The sequence below is a fragment of the Anolis sagrei genome, chromosome 2, assembly GCF_037176765.1.
Source record: "Anolis sagrei isolate rAnoSag1 chromosome 2, rAnoSag1.mat, whole genome shotgun sequence".
Lineage (NCBI taxonomy): Eukaryota > Metazoa > Chordata > Lepidosauria > Squamata > Dactyloidae > Anolis > Anolis sagrei.
The window spans coordinates 52,285,142-52,305,936 of NC_090022.1; the positions used below are offsets into that span (position 1 = coordinate 52,285,142).

The 20,795-nt window shown below is 42.8% G+C and overlaps 2 protein-coding genes across 2 annotated transcripts in view; one reads left to right on the forward strand and one right to left on the reverse strand.

Annotated features, from left to right (window-relative positions):
• The window catches only part of LOC132769338 (netrin-4-like), a 78,323-nt gene extending 67,598 nt beyond the window's left edge, over positions 1-10,725 (reverse strand). The window contains exon 1 of the mRNA XM_060766212.2: positions 10,307-10,725. Coding sequence (XP_060622195.2) covers positions 10,307-10,373 — 67 coding nt within the window. The 5' untranslated portion in view covers positions 10,374-10,725. The remainder of the gene's footprint in view (positions 1-10,306) is intronic.
• Positions 10,726-17,861: 7,136 nt separating this feature from the next.
• Positions 17,862-20,795, forward strand: part of UROC1 (urocanate hydratase 1) — a 69,970-nt gene continuing 67,036 nt past the window's right edge. The window contains exon 1 of the mRNA XM_060766210.2: positions 17,862-18,135. Coding sequence (XP_060622193.2) covers positions 18,010-18,135 — 126 coding nt within the window. The 5' untranslated portion in view covers positions 17,862-18,009. The remainder of the gene's footprint in view (positions 18,136-20,795) is intronic.

The window sequence follows — 20,795 nt, forward strand, 5'->3', positions numbered from 1 at the left end:
CTTCTCCTTTGCTCCCCTCCCAGGGGGCTGTATGTCACCAGGGCTGAGGAGGGTTTGCTCTTGATGGATGGCCTGTTGCCCAATAATCCATGCCATTCTTTTCTTTATGTATTTATTGCACTGTCCCCGGGGGAGCCACTCAGTGAGGTGCCTGTTTGTTGGAGGGCTCCTGGCCAACATGATAAGAGCATCTGGTGAGGAAAGAGCAGTTCCATCAAGGGTGAATCATACAGCTGGGAAAGTCCCTTAGGAGGCCATGGCTGACAATGGAGAATCCCAAAGGGACACCAAATGGTAACTACAGCCTTATCTGCCCTGTTTTTTTTAAAAAATAATAATAATTTGTTTCCCTTTTCAGAGACATAAGGAAAATATATCGAGCTGTAAACACTGGGAGTGAAAGACAGTTATTGAATTCTCCCAAAGTCATGTGGGTGGAAAAGACAGAATCCTGGAAGCGGGAGCTCTTTGCATTTACAAATAATAATAATAATAATAATAATAATAATAATAATAATAATAATTTATTTATAAACTACCCTATCTCCTCGAGGTTGCTCAAGGCAGTTTCCAACATATATGGCAAACATTCAATGCCCACAGGAAGACATAGTACATCAAAATAGAACACATCAAACAATATAAAACAGCCTAACTTTAAAACTTAATAACAGGTAAAGATTGACCAAGAAAATAAACTTAAACAACCCAAAAAAGACATAGTCGCGTAATATAAACTTAACACAGAGCAAAACATATAAAACGAATCACTAAAATCTTATTAAGAGATGGGATGGTTTTCTAAAAACCAACAGGCTGAAATCAATTCCAGTATCTAGACAAGATTTAACATATCTAGATGATGATGTATGTCGAGACATGTTAGGCTTTCTCCTCTCCATACTCCAGAGTGCATAAGTGGATTTTTAGTGACTTTTTAAAGGCGAGGAGAATGGGCGTATTTAGTTCTTCTGTGAGAGATCAAGAGCAGGGCCCTCTCCACAGATCACAATGCTTGAGCCGATTAGTATGTGGAGATGCAGTTCTGCAAATAGTCTGGGCCTAAACCATTATTATTATTATTATTATTATTATTATTAGAAACATCACAAGATGAGTCCACAGCAGACACTCTGCTGGCTGATGTATTGGATCACACTTCAGACACTTCCCAAGTGCCTAGGACTGTATGATGTATCGGCAAATAATGTGTGCAGATCCCAGTAAGGTGGCCTTTTGCAGCTAGCAGGTGGTAATTTTGTCAATATCGATTGTTTTTAAGTGCAGTCCAAGGTTTTTAGGCTATTATTATTATTATTATTATTATTATTATTTACAAATATGTGCTCAGACTACAGCTTTAAAAGGGTGCTTTGTGGACTGCAGCTCCCCAAATCTCCCAGTTAGGGTTGAAGTGGATTCCAAAAGTTATAGTCCAATAACGAAAACATTTCCAAACTTTTGTTCAAACCTTTTTCATTGCTATGCTGTCTATGCCCATTCTTCTTTTTTTGCACATAAGTATGTTTTAAGTTTTTATCAAGTGCCTTTTATTAGAATAAACCTTGTTATGAAATAGGGAAAGTAAACCAGTAGTGGGGTGGGCTGACCAGGTTTGGGTGGGCTGATTATTTTTGTTTCATTTTGTTTCTATTAAACTCTCTAAGGTCCTTTAAAAAAATTAAGTTGCAAAGCAGTCTTGTAGTCAATTCTAAATGGGATAGGATCTGTCCTAAGAAGCAGGTTCACATTGGATGTGGTAGGAGCAACCAGATCTTGCAATGGGCATTCAGGTAATGTTTGTGGCACAAAATCCTTGTCACTAGTCAAGACTGCAATCTTATGGGTACTTTACTGGGAAGCAAGCCTCCCTGAAGCCCACAGACTTTATTCTGAGTATACATGCATAAGATTGCACTTAGTTTCCATGATCCAGTATTCTACCCCTCAACAACTGTTTTCCTCTATTTTTTTAAAAAAAAGATTAATGTCTGGGATGCTTTTATGACGAGATAATTAATTTATTATCAGTTATGTGTGCTCCCTGTTAAGAACTTTAAAATGTACTGTTGGACAAGACTGAGAATTTCAAGAATCCTATTGGTCAGTGGATATTAGATGATCCACTGGACATTGTTCAGTAATTCATCAGTGGATCATGATTTAGGTTCTCTTCCCCTGACCCCATAAAGAATGACAATTTAGGTTCACTATAAGTAGGAAACCACCCCATCAAGCAGATGCTGATGCTACTGATGGTGGTAAAGGAACCATTCCCCAATTGTTCCTTCTGAGTCCCTGCATCCAGTCATCCTTTTTACTGGCGAAGAGAACAGGGACTTGTCTCTGCCCCCCTAAACCAGCCGGTTTTTCAGGCTCAGCAGAGGATGCTGTTCCATCATTAGTGTTGAATTAAGACCAAACTGCTAATCCAGATGGCCTCTGTAGGTGGAAAAGAGAAGGGGGTGGCTCTTGGATCAACAGTATTTCTGTTTTTGGCAGGGGATTGATTTATATCTGGAAGACCTTCAGAGGAGGCAAGACAAAAATGACCACACAAAAGTATGATCTACATGCTAGCAATAGCTTAAATCAAGAAGGCTGAAGACAAAAGTATGAACACAGTTGGGTGAAGGAAGCAAAGCAATGGTGTAAGCTCTAATCAGACAACTCTATGTTTCTATTTTATATCAGTCTCCTTTATAGTCCTGTTTTTATAGGTCATTTTCACCCTGAAACTGTGTCTTAAAAAGAACACAATTACTATGTATACTCATGTATGTCTTTTTTAAAATATGTCTTTATTCTAAACACAATTTCATTCCATTTTGTTTTAAATTTGTTATCACTTTACTCATGCATATGTCAATCTCACCTATAAACTGAGGACAGGCTTTGCGGCCAAGCAAATAGATTTTGATATGAACTATGAATATGTCAGGGGTCATTCTGTGGAGAGGGGAAAGCACCAAGGCCACCTCAGTGGTCAGCCACTTCTAGGAACCACTGTCACCATTTTCTGTCCAGACATTCATAAAAGCCTTTCCCCACTCTAATCAGAGAGAAGGGAATTCACTTTTTGATGAAAGTTAAGATAAAATATTAAGTCTTATAAAATTACTTAATATCTCAGTATTAAGTAAGAGAGTTTGTCCCAGAAGAACCTTTTAAAAAGCACCAAAGCTCTCTCCTCTCTCGACATTCCTTTGAGGAGAAGCATCAAAGAACTGATATTTTCCCAAGTCATTCCAAAAGACTAGAAGTAGCATCACACCAGAGAGAGTAGAAGGGGCCAGTCTTTCTTTTAGATTTCCCCATAATGGATTAAGCTCTCGCCTTTTGCCTGTCTACTCAAGAAGGGAAGTGTTCCCTTTTTTAAAAGGTGCACATTATTGTTGTTGTTGTTGTTGTTATTATTATTATTATTATTGAGTTAAGGTATAGTACAAGTTGAGCATCCTTTAACCAAAAATCTGAAATCTGGAATACTCCAAACTCCAGCATTGTCCACATAGATGGCTGAAAAAGCAACAGCCTTGTTTTCTGATGGTTTAATGTATGCAAATCTTGTTTCATGAACATTTTTTTCAAATATTATGTAGAAAATTACCTTCAGGCTATGAGTATAAGGTTTACATGACACATAACTGAATTTCATGTTTAGACTTGGCTCCCATTTTTAAGATCTCTCATTATTTATTATGCAAGGATGAAACACTTTTGGTCCCAAACATTCTGGATAAGAGATGCTCAACCTGTACTTACACAGATCCAGGTTTTGGGGAAGGTTTTCTGACAAAAACAATAATACACTTATACACAAATATGTTCAATAATTTACACTATGGATGAAATGAAGGGAAAATGAGTGAAAGCAAACTAAATGGCATTAGGTAACTGGTGCTTCCAACCCCCTTCATTTATCATGTCCATGTGTGATTGATGAATAACGCTGGCAGTTTAGAAGATAATGATGATGTAGCTATTAGAAGCCATTATTATTTTATCATTTATCACCAATGACATTGCCAGATATTTTTTACCTTTTTACCAATCCAAATTGCCAATTGCTTCAATTTGCTTCTCAACTGTGAATTAAAACACCATCAACACCTTTTAAAATTATTTCATAGACTCTTTTAACAATTTCACTCTACAGAGAAGATGATGAAAAAGAAGAAGAGGGGAGCAGTTGTGTGGCAAGAAATGAGATTAAAGGATCAATCCGTTGCTTAGTACAACCAATGGCAAAAAAATAACAGATGGCTCCTAATCTGTTATTTCATTTGAACGAAGGGAAATAATGACTACTGGCAATTAAGATGTTTGATATGCTGGGACCTTCAGGTTTGCTAGACCGGAATCCTCACTAAAAGACATACATTTATTTATTTATTCACAGTATTTATATACTGCTTTTCTCACCCCTGGGGGGACTCAAAGTGGTTTACAAAAAATAATGACACAATTCAATACCTTATATACATAAACCAAATCATATGACTAAGCATAAAATACAATAGGCCAAATTCACCAGAAGATAATAGGACATTTAAACATGAAATATAAAATTTTAAAACAACTAATAAAAACATTAAAATCACATGATCCAAACTTGTATCACATGATCCAAACATTCCAGATGTCGATCACACACATTCCATATTTACTTCTTGAACTGAGTTACTAGTAAAAAGCTTGATTCCATAACCATGTCTTTGTTCTCTTTCTAAAGGCCAGGAGATAGGGTTCTGATCTAATCTCACTGGGGAGACAGTTCCAGAGTCAGGGAGCTACCACCGAAAAGGCCTCGTCTCTTGTCCCCACCAACCACACTTGCGAAGCAGGTGGGACTGAGAGCAGGGCCTCCCCAGAAGATCTTAACCTTCTTGATGATTCATAGAGGGAGATATGTTCGGACAGGTAAATTGAGGGATAGTGTAGTACAAAAGGACAGAAAGCTGGTCATAGTCCATGTCCTCATCCAATATGCCTGTGTTGATATTGCCACTGAAAGAAAGCTTTCTCCATCACCTAAGAGTTAGGCCAAGTCCTATTCATTGTCATTATTGTTTTGTGCATTAAAGTCATTTCCAACTTTTGGCAAATATATCATGAGCTTTGGGGGGCAAGTGGCTGAGGGTGTGTGACTTGCTCAGGGTCATCCAGTGGGTTTCTATGCCTGAGTGAGGAATCAAGACCTGGTCTCCAAAGTTATAGTCCCACGCTCAAACCACGATACCATGCTGCCTCTCCCAGCTCATGTAGAATCATTGTGTTGTAAGAGACCACAAGGGCCACCCACTGTAGCCTAGTTCTGCCATGCAGGAAAATATAATCAAAACAACCAGACAAATGGCTTTTCTGTCTCTGCTTAAAAGTCTCCAGAGAAGGAGACTCCAACACACTTCAAGGCAACATACTCAATTTTTGAACACCTCTAACCACCATGAAGTTGGGTTGCTGTGAGTTTACCAGGCTGTATGGCCATGTTCCAGAAGCATTCTTTCCTAACGTTTCACCTACATCTATGGCAGGCATCCCCAGAGGTTGTGAGGTATGTTGGAAACTAGGCAAGTGGGGTTTATATATCTGTGGAATGCCCAAGGTATGAGAAAGAACTCTTGCCCATTTTGTCTCTAAATTCAGGACAGTAAATCAAGAACAACACTCAGAAAACAGGAGAATTCTAGGCAGAAAACAATCGGGGCTAGTTAACACCTCCCAACAAAGGATTCCCCCAGGCAGGAAGCAGCCAGGCTTTGAAGTTGAAAGGCTATTCAATGCTAATTAAGGTGTCCAATTATGACATCCACACTTGCCTCAAGCAGACAAGAGTTCTTTCTCCCACCCTGGACTTTACATAGCTATATAAACCCCACTTGCCTAGTTTCCAACAGACAGGCATGTAGCTGGGGGGGGGGGGGGGTTGGGGTTGGGGGGCTTCAGCACCCCCCCCCCCGAAATTCTCATGGTGGCCCACGAGAAGGCCTTACTGGTGCATTATTTAAACTGTTATGTTTATTCAGATCATGATCTGATCACTATACTCAATACATCCCATATGCATGGGGGTATTGGGGTAACGATACAAAAGGTTTGCTAGGGTAGACCCTCTTTCACTCAGACTCAGCCCCCCCCCCCCCCCCCCCCCCCCCCGAATCAAAATCCTGGCTAGGGGCCTGCCAACAAACCTCACAACCTCTGAGGATACCGGTTATAGATGTGGATGAAATGTTAGCAGAGAATGCTTCTGGAACATAGCCATGCAGCCGATAAAACTCACAGCAACCTAGTGGTTCCAGCCGTGAAAGCCTTTGACAACAAACTATGAAGTTCTTTCTAAAATTTAAGTGGAATATTTCCCCCTGCAATTTGAATCCATGCTCTATATCCTAATCTTCTTTGTTTCTGGACTGGCACAACCTGGGGATCACAACCAAACACAGTGAAGACATCTGCCCTTGTGCTATGTTACTCTGCTGCTGAGTATGCATGCCCAGTGTGGAAGACATCTCACCACGCTAAAACAGTGGATGTAGCTCTTAATGAGACATGCCGCATTATCACGGGGTGTCTGCGCCCTACGCCACTGGAGAAATTACACTGTCTAGCCAGTATTGCACCAGCTGACATCCACCAGGAAGTAGCAACCAGTAGTGAAAGGACCAAGGCAGTGACATCTCCAGCTCATCCCTTGTTTGGGTATCAGCCAGCACGTCAACGACTTAAATAAGAAATAGTTTTCTAAGATCTACAGAGACACTTGCTGGAACACCCCAGCAAGCGAGAGTCCAAAAGTGGTAGGCTCAAACCCAGGACCTCAATCAATGGCTGAAACCAAATGAGAGACTCCTCCCTGGGCACACAGAAAACTGGGCGACTTGGAAGGCACTGAACAGACTGCGCTCTGGCACCATGAGATGCAGAGCCAACCTCAAGAAATGGGGCTACAAAGTGGAATCCACAACATGCGAGTGTGGAGAGGAGCAAACCACAGACCACCTGCTGCAATGTAACCTGAGCCTTGCTGCATGCACAATGGAGGACCTCCTTGTGGCAACACCAGAGGCACTCCAAGTGGCCAGATACTTGTCAAAGGACATTTAATCAACTACCGAGCTTGCAAACTTTGTGTTTTGTCTGTCTGTTTGTTTGGTTGTTTGTTTTGTCAAAAATGTAATACAACTGTCTGGTTGCTCCTGACGCGATAAATAAATAAATAAATAAATCCTAATCTTTAGAGGAGTAGAAAACAAGCTTTCCCCTTCTTCAATGTGACATCCTTTCAAATATTGAAATGTCTCTGCCCTCTCTTCTCCAAGCTAAACATACCCACATCCTTCAGACTTTCAGCAGTCCTTCAAATAGCCTAGCCTGAAGTCATACATGGCTTTAAAATGAATAACCTGTACTTTCTATCTGCTCAGAAATGGGTCAGTAGCCGGTAAAGCTGTTCCAACAGTAGGGTTATATGCTTGCAGTATTCTATTCCTAACAGAAGTCTGGCTACGTTATTTGGGACACACTTCAGTTTCTGAACATTTTCAAGTGCAACCTCACACAAAATGTGTTATGGCAATTCAAATGGGATGCAATCAAGGAATGTGTTGCTGTAGATCAGTGGTTCCCAGCCTGTGTTCCATGGACCACCAGTGGTCCGCAATAATGAAATTATGGTCCACGGTTTCACCATTATTACACTGTTGCCTGAAAACAACACAGCAACAAGAGAGACTGGTCTTGCAAAACCCTCCTATAGTGCTGAAGTAACTAGGATGGTGGGCAGAGAGAGGCTGACTGCCCACAAAAGAGTATGACTACCAGCTCTAGATTGTTAAATATGGTTTTCTGTGGGTGAGCAGATGGCAACTACCAGATGGCATATGCTCTGTATAAGAAACTTGAGCTGATGTGGTCTATCCAATGCAATTTTTCTGAATCAGCACCCTAAATAACCAATCCAAATGTAAAGTTCACCAAAAGCTGATTCACAACCCTTTTGGTACTAATGTTGGAGAGTGGTCCCTGGTCAAAGTAGTCACTGTTTAAAGTGGTCCCTAATCAAGAGGTCAAAAAAAGGTTGGGAACCACTGCTGTAGATAGACTTCTTGGTTAATGGGCAAAGAAGTCTTATAAAGTGAAAGAGGAAGAAGTCAATAAAAGTGGGAGTTTTTATTTTATTTCATGCCTTTTCAGCATGAATATGGACCCCAGATGGTCTGGGACAACCCCCCCCCCCAAAAAAAAACAGGGCTGTATACCCACCACAGTGGCTCACTGTTAATGCAGGCAGCATAAAATAAGATGGATCGGCGCTCTGACTGGTGACAAGGCAGGTTTGTGCTTTCAGAAAGCAGCTCGCTAGAGGGCTCTGCAGGCGCAGGAGGGGATGGTCCACGAGGGATATGCAAGGTTCCAATCTCCAGTCCTCATGTGGAGAAGGGTTCACATTTTGAACTATTTGGAGGGCGGCAGAGTGCTTGTGTATATGTGGAAGGGATCCCTTAAAAAGCAAAAGCATCTTTTGTATTTAGGTAGCTGACTTGAATGGAAACTGAAACCCTTTAAGCACCACTGCTACTCCTATTAGGATCTGTTTAATCCCAGAAAAGTGTCAGGTGCAGCCAGAGCTTGGAGAAATGACAACTCCCAGAAGAAAGTCTCTGATGCTGTGCACAAACTTTGAACACTCACAAAAAGAGAGACACAAATGCCCACACCACACAGCTGGAATGCAAATACAGTATTCAGGAAAAACAAAACACAGACGGTATGCTGCATGATGTATTTCAGGCCCCTTCCACTGTGATAGTCCATAGAATCCTGATTATCAAAGCAGATAATGCACATTATCTACTTTAAACTGACTCTACAGCAGGCCCGGACAAACTTAGGCCCTCCTGGTGTTTGGGACTTCAACTCCCACCATTCCTAACAGCCTCAGGTCCCTTCCTTTTCCCCCTCAGCTTAAGCGGCTGAGCGGGAAAAGGAAAGGGCCTGAGGCTGTTAGGAATGGTGGGAGTTGAAGTCCCAAACACCAGGAGGGCCCAAGTTGGCCCATGCATGAGCAATCTTGACCTACTCATTTGCATATGAATGAAACATGCAGAATAATCACAGGATGTCTTAAACCTACACCTGTTGAAAAACTGTACAAGCTAGCTGGCTAGCTTCCCTCCCCTCCCCCCCCCCCATGTGTGATGGGAAGTTGCTGCTAAATGTGAGAGAAATAAGGTTGAACACTGTGAAAGCCACCCACTGCAAGGCTACCAGCCTCCTCCCAGTAGACTCAAATCAAGGAAAAGCTTTAAGGAGAACTACCACTCCTCTTGGCATCCCCCCAGCAACAGCAAGAGTATCCCTCTGGGCAACCTAGGGGATCCCAACGGGATGGCCCCCCACAAGGATCTTCTCTCAGGTGCAAACCAAGAATGGGCAACTTGGAAGTCTCTGGACAGGCTCAGAAGTGGAGTGGGCAGATCAAAAGACAACCTGGCGAAATGGCACTACCTAAAAGAATCACACACCTTGTGTGACTGTGGAGCAGAACAGACAACTCTGCATCTGTATGCTTGTCCACTATGCCCTGCCTCATGTACAGAGGAAGAATTGTTGGAGGCTACAGACAATGCCATTGCTGTTGCCCATTTTTGGTCAAAAGATATTTCGCCACCTGCATTCCTTCTATTTTTATCAGTTTTATACTAATTTATGCAATGCTTTTGATACAAAATAAATAAATAAATAAAATTTGCATATGGTTTCTGATTGGCCAGCCTCAACATTCTAACATTCTTAAGCAGCTGAGGGGGGAAAGGAAGGGTCCTGAGGCTGTGAGGAATGGTGGGAGTTGGAGTCCAAAACACCTGAAGGGCCCAAGTTGGCCCATGCATGAGCTATCTCGACCTACTAATTTGCATATGGTTTCTGATTCGCTAACCTCAACATTCTAACATTCTTAAGCGGCTGAGGGGGAATGGTGGGAGTTGCAGTCCAAAACATTTGGAGGGAGGGCCTAAGTTTGCCCAGGCTCTGTCCTTGCTCCTAGAATCATAAAGTTGGAAGAGACCTCATGGGCCATCCAGTCCAACCCCCTGCCAAGAAGCAGGAAAATTGCATTCAAAGCACCCCCGACAGATGGCCATCCAGCCTCTGTTTAAAAGCTTCCAAAGGAGGAGCCTCTACCACACTCCGGGGCTGAGAGTTCCACTGCTGAACAGTTCTCTCTCACAGTCAGGAAGTTCTTCCTTGGCATCAGTGAGCAGCAAGAGCGCATATGCCTTTCCCATCCATTTCTGCTTACCTGCCCCGAGCTGCCCAGACACTACATACTCCAGAAAGACCATCAGGGCGATGCTTTGGCGCGGCATGATGGCTACACCTCGGAAATCCGTGAGGATGAGGAGGACACGGGTCTTTTTACAAGCCTTTTGCCCACGCGAGCATTGATTGGGAAGGAGCCCTTGCTTCCCCTCGGCGTCTGGTGTCTTTGCTTCTCCCTCGGTTTCCCTTTCCCTGGGCTTGTGATGCTCGTCCTAAGGAAGGCAGGCAGGCAGGCAGGGTTGTGATTGTGTCTGTTCCTCCGAGAGTCTCTCGCTCGGCTCCCGTGGACTGCGCCTCTCTCTCTCTCTCTCCCTTCGCCGGCCTTTGCCTTGGAATAAATAAATCCCGGCGACGGCTGCTTAGAGGTGGCAGCGGCGGGTCCCCTCCTCCTCCTCCTCCTCCTCCTGCTTCCCTCCCTCCTTTCCTCCCTCCCTCCCTCCTCCCTGGCCGCCCCTCCGGAGACAGAGGTGAAGTTCACATGCTGTGGGCGCTGCTAAGGAGGAAGGCAAGGCAAGGCAAGGCAAGGCAGGCAAGCAGGAGGGCCACCCTCACGCCCCGCTTCCACCTCTCCCCCTCTGCCCTGCCTCTCCCCCTCCCTCACTTTCTCTCCCCCCCCCCTTCCCTGTATTCCCCTCCCTCTCTCCCTCTCTCCCTTCTTTTCATCCCACCTCTCTCTCCATATATAGGCAGTCCCCGAGTTACAAACATCCGACTTATGAACGACTCCCAGAAAACAGGAAATGAGAGGCATTCACTCCTGAAAGAGTTCTCATGGGGGAAAGGTGCCTCCACTAAAGCTTTTCCCCCTATCCTTGTTTTCACAACAAGCCATTTTTTTTCCAAAATCCAATTCTTACACTGGCAACGAAGATCCGCATAATTAAAGCAAAATTAAAGCAATGGTATTACTATTCTCCATAGTAACCTATGGATGTGAGAGTTGGACCATAAGGAAGGCTTAGAAAAGGAGGGTTGATGCTTTTGAGCTGTGGTGTTGGAGGAAAGTTCTGAGAGTGCCTTGGACTGCGAGAAGATCCAACCAGTCCATCCTCCAGGAAATAATGCCCGGCTGCTCACTGGAGGGAAGGATATTGGAGGCAAAGATGCAGTACTTTGGCCACATAATGAGAAGACAGGAAAGCTTAGAGAGGACAATGTTGCTGGGGAAAATGGAAGGAAAAGGAAAGAGGGGCCAACCAAGGGCAAGATGGATGGATGGGATCCTTGAAGTGACTGGCTTGACTCTGAAGGAGCTCGGGGTGGCCATGGCTGACAGGGAGCTCTGGCATGGGCTGGTCCATGAGGTCATGAAGCAACTGAAGAACAACCAAGTCTCACAGGGACAGAAAATGAGGCAAAATCTTCTGAACAGGCACAGGCAGCAAAACAAAGGTCACAGGTGTGTTAACTCTTCCCTATGCTATCCAAAGCTCCCTCCCCCCCCCTCTCTCTCTTAGATCTATGGTTCCCAACCTGTGGTCCATGGTCCACCAGTGGTCCGCAAGAACTAAAATAAGATCCACGGCCTCACCATTACTACACCATTGCAACGAGAGCGACTGGTCTCATGAAATGTCTTATAGTGTCAAGGCTTATTAAATATGGTTTTCTGTGGGAGAGCAGATGGCGCCTACTGGATGGCATATGTTCTGTATCAGAAACTAGAGCTGATGTGGTCTTTCCAATGCAATTTTCTGAATCAGCACCCCAATTAACCAAACCAAATCTAAAGTTGATTACAAACTGATTCATAATCCTTTTGGTACTAATGTTAAGAGTTGTCCCTGGTCAAAAAAAGGTTTGGAACCACTGCTCTGTTACACTGAAAAAATGTACCTGTTCTGACTTACATACAAATTCAACTTAAGAACAAACCCATAGAACCTCTCTTGTTCGTAACTTGGGGACTGTGGTATAGAGACTCCCAAGTCTCTATACCTAACAGCAAACATAGCAGGATGCAGCTGAAAACACAGCAAATACATTAAATTATTCTTATTTGAAACACAACAAGATGAGTTCACAGCAGACACTCTGCTGGCTGTTGTATTGGATCACACATCAGACACCTCCCAATGGTCTAGGACTCTGTGATGTATTGGCGAATAATGCATGGAGATTCCAGTAAGGTGGCCTATTGCATCTGGCAGATGGTCATTTTGCCTGTGCCGATTGTGTTTAAGTGCAGGCCAAGGTTTTTAGGCACTGCACCCAGTGTGCCGATCACCACTGAGGCCACTTTGACTGGCTTGTGCCAGAGTCTTTGCAGTTTGATCTTTAAATCCTAGTATTATTATTATTTTATTAATATCCTGCTGCCTCTCTTTACAAAAGCAACAACCTAAGAATATACAAACATTAAAATAGGTCTAAATACTAATGATATTAAAAAGTAAACCGTTAAAATCTTGAAAGACTGATTAAAAATCACTCCACGCTTTTAAAAACCACAGCAGGCCCTGACTTGGACTCAGAAACCCCTTTCTTTAAGAGCCTGCCTGAATAAAAGGGTTGAGCTTAGGTTCTTGTGGGTTCTTGACCTCACTTTCCCTCTAATTCCAACAGACCTCACTACCTCTGAGGATGCTTGCCATAGATGCCGGCGAAACACCAGGAGAAATGCCTCTAGAACATGGCTCTATAGCCCGAAAAAACCCACAAGAACCTAGGGTTGAGCTTGCTATCAGGAGGATAACAGGGGCTTCCCTGGGCAAGGAGTATGTAGGAATAATATAACCATTTACAAACAGTTGCATCGATTGTGCCCTGGAGCAGGAGAAATACTAAAATGCAAGTCAAGCTACATTTAAAAATAATAATAATAATAATAAATAAACCTTTCTTTGTACCCCGCTACCATCTCCCGAAGGACTCGGTGCGGCTTACAAGAGGCCGAGCCCAACCTCCTCAAAACACAGTCCCCTCAAAAGATTCCCCTCCCCATCCTGAGCAGCCTGCCTCTCATCACCCTCTTCCTCTCCTCGCCTCCCTTTCTCTTTCTCTATCTCCCTCCTTCCTCTCTTCTCTCTCCTTTTCCCTCTCTTTCTCTTCCTCTCTCACCCCCCAAACCTGGTCCTTTGTTTGGGGCAACACCCCCCCCCTCCCTTTTGCCTTCCAGGCAGATGGAGGCAAGGCAAACAAGGGCGGGGAGGCTGCTTCCCAACGGGTTCCCGCGAAGATGCCCAGAAAGTCACCCTAAGCGACCCCCCTGCCAGGCGACCCCCTGCCCTGCCCTTCCTTGCTGCCCCTTCCTCCTTCCCTCCCTTCAGAGCCAGGGCGGCGGGGGAAGCCGCGCACGGGCAGGTTCCCATCCACACAAACACACACGCCCCGTCTACACAATGCGCTTCGGTCCCGACGCGGGATTAGGGAGGATTTAGGTCTTCTTTCCGGCCCGGCGGAAGAGCCAGAAAAGACATCAACAGAAGCGCGTGGGTCGCCCGAGGGAGGGGGGGGGGCTCTTTCCCAGATAGAGAGAGAGGAAGGGAGTCCCCTCTTTCACCCCACAGCCCTGGCCGGGGGGGTGAGCCCCTTTGCGTCTCGTGTTGCTGTCACACAGGCGCCCCAATTGGCTGAATATGGGGGGGGGGGGTCAATTTTGGATTTGACTGGGTTTTGTTTCGTGTAATCCTTATTTTCTAGGGCAGGAGGAGATGCGACTCTGGCTTGGCTTGAGATTTTTTGCTTCCTCCTCCTCCCCTTTCTAAAGCTCTTGTTGCTTCAAGAACCGGGCTTTCCTACACTTTTCCTGGAGACGGTGGGCACGGGAGATTTCTGTGTGTGTGTTTGTTGACTCGCCTTGAAATGCAACACGCGAGGACCAGCGGGGAGGCTGCTCTTGCTTGCGCGCCTTTGGCTTGCCCTCCGGCCTGAGTCCATTAGTATCGCCGCAGCGCCCCCTGCCGGTGAAGCCGAGAACAACAACAACAAAGAGCGCCGCCTTGAATTAGTTGTTTGTTTGTTTGCTGTCCCCTGCCACGCGTTGCTGTGGCCCAGTCTGGTGATCTAGAAAATAAAGTAATTAGAAAGGGTTGGTTTCTACTATATGTAATTTCTTTATGCTTGTGGGTAAACAGTATTTCTTGCTGTTTCTTTGTCAGTGTTGATGTGGAGATTGTCTGGTCTGCCTACTCTGGAACACACAACATATCATTCTCCTTCTTTAGGGGTCCCTTTCAAATCTACTATACTATATCTCTCTGTGTGTGAATCATATATATCTATCTCTCTCTATGGCTGGATGGCTCTTTGTCAGGAGGGCTTTGATTACGTTTTCTTGCCCTGGTGAAGGGAGTTGGATTGGATGGCCTTAAATATTTTCTGTTGGTCATGGGAGTTCAGTGTGGGAAGTTTGCCCCAATTCTGCCATTGGTGGGGTTCAGAATGTTCTTTGATTGTAGGTGAACTATTAATCAGAGTAACTACAATTCCCAAATGTCAAGGTCTATTTTCCCCAGACTCTATCTCACCCCCATTCTTAACTAGGAGTCATTTGTCAGTTGGATGTTTGTTATTCAGGGACTGCCTGTATTTCTTTTGTGGGCTGCCTCCTGCTCCATGGTCGGTCGGTGCTGATAGCAATGCTGACTAGTGTTTCATTTTCAGATTATGTAGAAATTATTTTCTTAAGAAACATATGCGACACAAAGCTTCTCCTTAAAATAGTGTCATGGCCATTGAACCCCTGATAATGACTGCTTACCAGATCCATAAGGGTTTGGTAGATGTTCTAATCTCTTTTTGCATTATCTATGATTGACTGTGCATGTGAACATTCACGCCAATGTAATCAGAGGTAAAATGTCCATTTTTAATCTTCTTTCATCAATGTATCTTCTTCAAATGTCCTATTCTGCAGGCCTCTGATAACAGGCTTATCTGTCTCTCCCCCCCCCCCATACATATACACACTCCATCTAAATGCTTGTGATTTAATTCCTTGATCAATAAAGATATTTCATTATACTGTACATATTTCTCCCTGAGGTATTTTTGGGCTAAGTGTCTGGGAGATATAAGATAAAGCCCAATTGTGAGGCTGCTGGACCCTTCCTTGCCCATGTAATGCTTTTATACCAGAAGCTAGGTTAGGTTCTTGCATGTTTGCTTGCCTGGCTGAACCTGGGAGTCATCTGTCGTATTAATGCAGTTTGAGACTACTTTACATGCCATAGTTCAAAAATATGGACTAATAGCAGTTGCAGTTTTGCAAGGTTTGTAGCCATCTCTGCTAAACAGTGGTGGTGCCTGACCAAACAATACCTCCCATGATTCCATAGCATTGAGCCATGACAGTTGAGGTGTCACACTGCATTAGTTCTACAGTGTAGAAGCACCCCTTGTTTGGATTCAGTCTTGCCATTTGCTGAGGTACAAGCTGAGATCCCCACAGGATTTCTTACAGAGATGTTCTCTTCATGTGTATGCAACGTATTAGGAAACTGGAAGCTTTCCTGGCACAACTTCTATGATCCAACCTGATAATATATATATGCACACAGACATGCACAAAATCAATCCACCTTCAAAATTGGAATGGACCATTAATTTCAGCTTAGTTTCAGAGAACCTCAAAAGTTACTTTACTACACTGGTCCATACTGTCAGCCAATCTCACTCAGTATTAATTGCCTATATTAGGAATGGTCAAAGTTTTGCCCACAAGCCACCTGCTGACCCTAACCCTCTTTTGTTTCTAATGTGATGCTCACCTGATTTTTTTTAAAAAAAATCTCTTTATTCAATTGTTCTCATGGTTTGCTACCAAAATTAGCATTTTTATCACGTTGCTAACGAGGAAAGGAATTATTAATGACAAAGGAGGTGTAATGTCACATTATGGCAATGCATCTCATTTAGTGGTCATTGTAGCAAGAGGTATCTAGCACCAACATCTACACATTTATTACCCTGTTAAGTTAATACAAAGTATTTTTGAACTCAGTTTGCAACAACTGAGGCAAGATGGATACGAAGTGTAGAAGTGGGAGGAGAGAGAAACAGGGACATTTTAAAAGTGGGATAATAGAGGGTTAATAGGGACCATCCCTGCCAAACTGGGGCAGGTGGGAGGCAAAGGTTATATTGCTTTAGAGCAATGGTTGTCAACCTATGGGTCCCCAATGTTTTAGTCTTCAACTTTCAGAAATCCTGACAGCTGGTAAACTGGCTGGGATTTTAGGAAGTTGTAGACCAAAACACCTGGGGAACCATAGTGAACTACTGCTTTAGAGTGTTGTGCTCCAGGCTTGGAAACACCTATGACTACCACACCACACAAGAGTCCAATAATATAAGCAAATAGTTTATAGTAAAAACATATAAAAAGAATATTTTAAAAATCATAAATAAGAAAGGAAGATATATAATCCAAAAAGGTTTAGCAACAGATGATAACCAAACAGTAATCCAAATCTCATAAATCAGGTAAATCTCAGCTGGAAATCACAGGTAAAGCATAAGTCCACAAGCAAGAAGGTATGACTAGTAAAAATTTGACCAGGAATACAAGAACAGGAACATAGTAAACCTCCAGGGTATTTAAATGCAAAACCAAGGCTTGACTTGAACCGAGAACCAGGGAACCCGGGGTTAGCTTCTTACTCAAACCCTAAATTGCCTGAACTGACCTTAAGGCAAACAACTTGTTATTTAATAGACACCCATGACATCATTTTATTTCCCATGAATTTTGTCCACGACTTTCCCACGTAATCTCTCTGAACAACACAATCTATTTTCTGCTCTGATCTGTAAACAAAGACTTTTGTTGATCTCCATGAGAGGTGGTTTCTCCTGGGAACCCTCCTTATCACTCAGCTCTTCACTCGATTCCTTATCTGCTGTTGCTACTGATGACTCCCCTGAATGCCCTTGAAGCCCTGTACTTTCCAAGCCAGTTTTCTCACAGAGAGAACCACCATTTCCCTGACCTGAATATCCCAGAGTTGAGGGCCCATCACTTTGTGCCACAGGAAAGCTCACAATTCTCTCTCAATCATCAGTTAAACCATCAATTTCTGGCTGATCTGCAACATAGATAGCTTTTGACTAACAATCTCACACAAATTGCAGGTGGAGACTGTGATTTAAAATAAAACTGATGATTGGACTTGTTCTGGGGATTTCTTCAAACAAATGTTTCTTAAATAAATACAATATAATGAATAAATAATCTGGGAGAAAGGGCCAGAAGTGTGTGAGAAAAGCTCAAAGCAAATTAAAAGAGAGATCTAGATATTCATTCATAAGTTTGTATTGCATTATAAGGATATGCTTTGCTCTAAAATATTCTTTCAAAAGAACTCCAGGATCCATAATGGGCTGAAGACAGTGAATATTTGTAGCAATGTGCACAAAGTACAGGAACAGGCCAAATTTGGTTTCAAAGGGGAAAGTTCACCTCATGCACAAAACCAACTAGAGAATAAACAGTTGGAGCTGTGAATGATTCCTGAGGAGGAGGTGGCAGGAGAAACCAATAGGATTGTGTGCCAATCAAAATACCTTTTCTTCAGTGTGTTGGAGACACGCCCACACAAAAATGAGAGGATAGTCTGCTTTCACCACAGGTCACCTCTGAGTATTGCTACAATTCCTGCTGAATAATTTCCAGGTCTCTTCCCTTAGAGAGAGTTCCTCTCTGAACTGTCTTCTGCTGCTGAGGATATTGCATCATAAGTCATGTCCACCTTGAAAGAAATTTGTGGTGGGCTCCCCTTGTACCCAATTCCTGAGAACAGAGGCCGAACAGCAGGGATCCCCCATGCTCCGGTCAGGACCCCCAGCCTCACTGTCCAGGAAAAAAAGGTAAGAGAGCATTGGTATTCCTCTTCTCTGGGAACATGTCAGATAAAACCCAGTGGAAGGCAACCTGTATTTCCAGCATTCCAGAATTCCCAAAGTCCAGGAAGGTAACTCACTGTCATAAATGGCAACGTGGAAAAATAGCAAAGATATCAAAAAGGAGAGGCCCCTCTTTTCTTGTTTCTCTTCTATGCATGTGCACCAACCTCCAAAAGGCAAAGTTCTTGAGTCACTTAGAAGAAAGACCTCAATATTATTTTATTTCACTTTTAGAAATTTAGTTCTTTAAAATTAGAGCACAGTATGGTGCCCAAAAGCAGTACATTTGTGCTGACCTCATAAGGAGGAGAAGAGAGAAAGGGTGAAATGCCATTCTTCCCACAAGAATCAGGTAAAAGCAGAGAGCTGCAGCATCTCCAGGCTTGTTTGTTTCCCCTCATTAATAAAGTTGGCCAATTTGATCTTGATCTGATTATGCTTGACTACATATGTTCCAGTTTGGAGGATTTGCTGTATATGTAGTGGGAATAGTTGATCAATGGCATTGATTATGCCACAGGGCAGCAATGGAGTGGATCTGCCTATTGTTGGCATAGGCGATGTAGTGCTTGCTCAAAACTAATAACTTAGACTTTAAGAGCAAAATATTTCCAAGTTATCTGCTATGCAGTTATAATCATGATAAGGGATTGAAAGAACGGGTGTAGAGTCTTTGGGTAAGCAGGATAGATCGGTTCCACTTTTCCAGACATTTCAAGAGATTCTTTAAATAAATTCAGTGTCTGCTTTATCTACTCTTCCTATAGCAGACATACACAACTTTAGTGTCAGCCTGCATGGTTTTAGGGAGGGAGAAGGCAGAGAAGGAAGTCTCTGCAACAGTTCATGCCAATTGGAGAAGATTAACTTAGATTTCTAAAACAGGTTGCCATCAATCTTTTTGAACATACCGTATTTCTAATAAAGAGAAACCGCTACAAGGATATAATATAATATAAAATAATATTTTAGGGAAATCAGGCACTGGGATATTCAGCTGAGACACAGGCTACAGCAGCTGGGTTAATGATTTGCTCTTCAGTTGTGTAACCATCTCTTTTCATTTTATTTGAGCAGGCAACTACTCCCCTAAGCTGTAAATGAACCCTGGTATTAATATTACTTTAGGCTCAGCCAGCATTCTGTGTCCATTAAGCAGGCTCAATCATTGCACTGTCCAAGGGGTTTCCTTTCCCTTCCCCCCCCCCTAATTTTGTTGTTCTTGCAAACTTTCCTCCTATATATTGAAGAACAGGGGGTTCAGGAAATGTCTTTGCTAGTAGTATAAAGGGTCAAAGGTAGTAGTATCATTTATTGGAATAGTAGGGGCCGTTTTAGTAGTGAAAATAGTAAAATGTCCTCATGCTTGCTTTATATTATGAGAAATATGCCAGTTAATATAAGCTGAGGATCAAAGCTGAATATCTGCATCACTTTCCTCCCAATTTATATTTGTAATAATAACCCTAAAGTGTTCCCATATTTTGGTTTCATCTGGCAATAACAGAAAGCCTTCATGAGAGATTTACAAAGCTCTGTGTGCTTTGGGATCTTCGGAAGAGCTCTTTCTTCCATCCAAAGTTTAATCTCCTTGGATAAAGTAAAGGATATCTGCCAGGCTTTTTCCATATACATTTCCTGGCTCCTTCTGCTTCTGAGCTCTTTTGTTGCTTGAGGCTTCAAACAGCAACATCCCCCATCTTATTTTCTCACCCCCTGAAGCTTAAGGCTCTCTGCTCTCTCATTTCCAGTCTCCAGAAAACATTTTCTTCACCTTGCCAATTAGAGAGGGCTTGCCATGCTGCTCTCGTGCTGCAGAAACAACCATTTGTTAACTTCAAAATTCAGTTATGTTAATGTGTTATGTTCCATGTTACAGGACTTTTTTCCTGCATGCTCTTCATTTGAAATGCAAGGATTATGTCTGTTTTCCAAAGCCCAGCACATTTTGTGCCCATTTCATGTGAATATGGTTTTAAAAGGATATATATATATATACACACACACACACCCCGTATATCTGTATGGATTGTGTGTGTGTTTTTAAAATGCATGCATTACTGGACCTTGCACTTTTTAGAAATCTATGTTGTGGTGTGTGTTTTTTAAAGCGAGCATGTTGTCTAACATAATGCTTCTTATACTGTGCATTCTTACTGGTAGCAGTAAAAGGTTTCTGAACAGCACCCATTTACACAGATCTGTTAGCAATAACAAGTAGTGTTTACAGTGGATGCTGCAGAAGATGCTTCAGCTGTACTCCATAAAAAGGCAAGTCAGTCTGTTTAGCAAGTCTTGCAAATGCTGATTTATTATCAGTAAATGTTTATTTTTTATACCTATTTAATATACACATTGGGTTTTGTAAACTGTTCCAACTCTATCATTCTCTGATTCTACGAAAACCTTTTTAGGCAGAAAGGAGTTGCAGGTGAAAAGGATTTAAGAAGTCCTGGTCTAACAATGCATTCAGCACAGGAAATGTGTGGCTTTTTCAACTGCAAATTCTTTGTTACCTTTTAATAAGAATAATAGTTTATCTCTTGCCCACCTCTCCTCATGACTCAAAACAGGTTACAGCACTACTAAAACATAAACAAACATATAACCATTTAAAAACATTT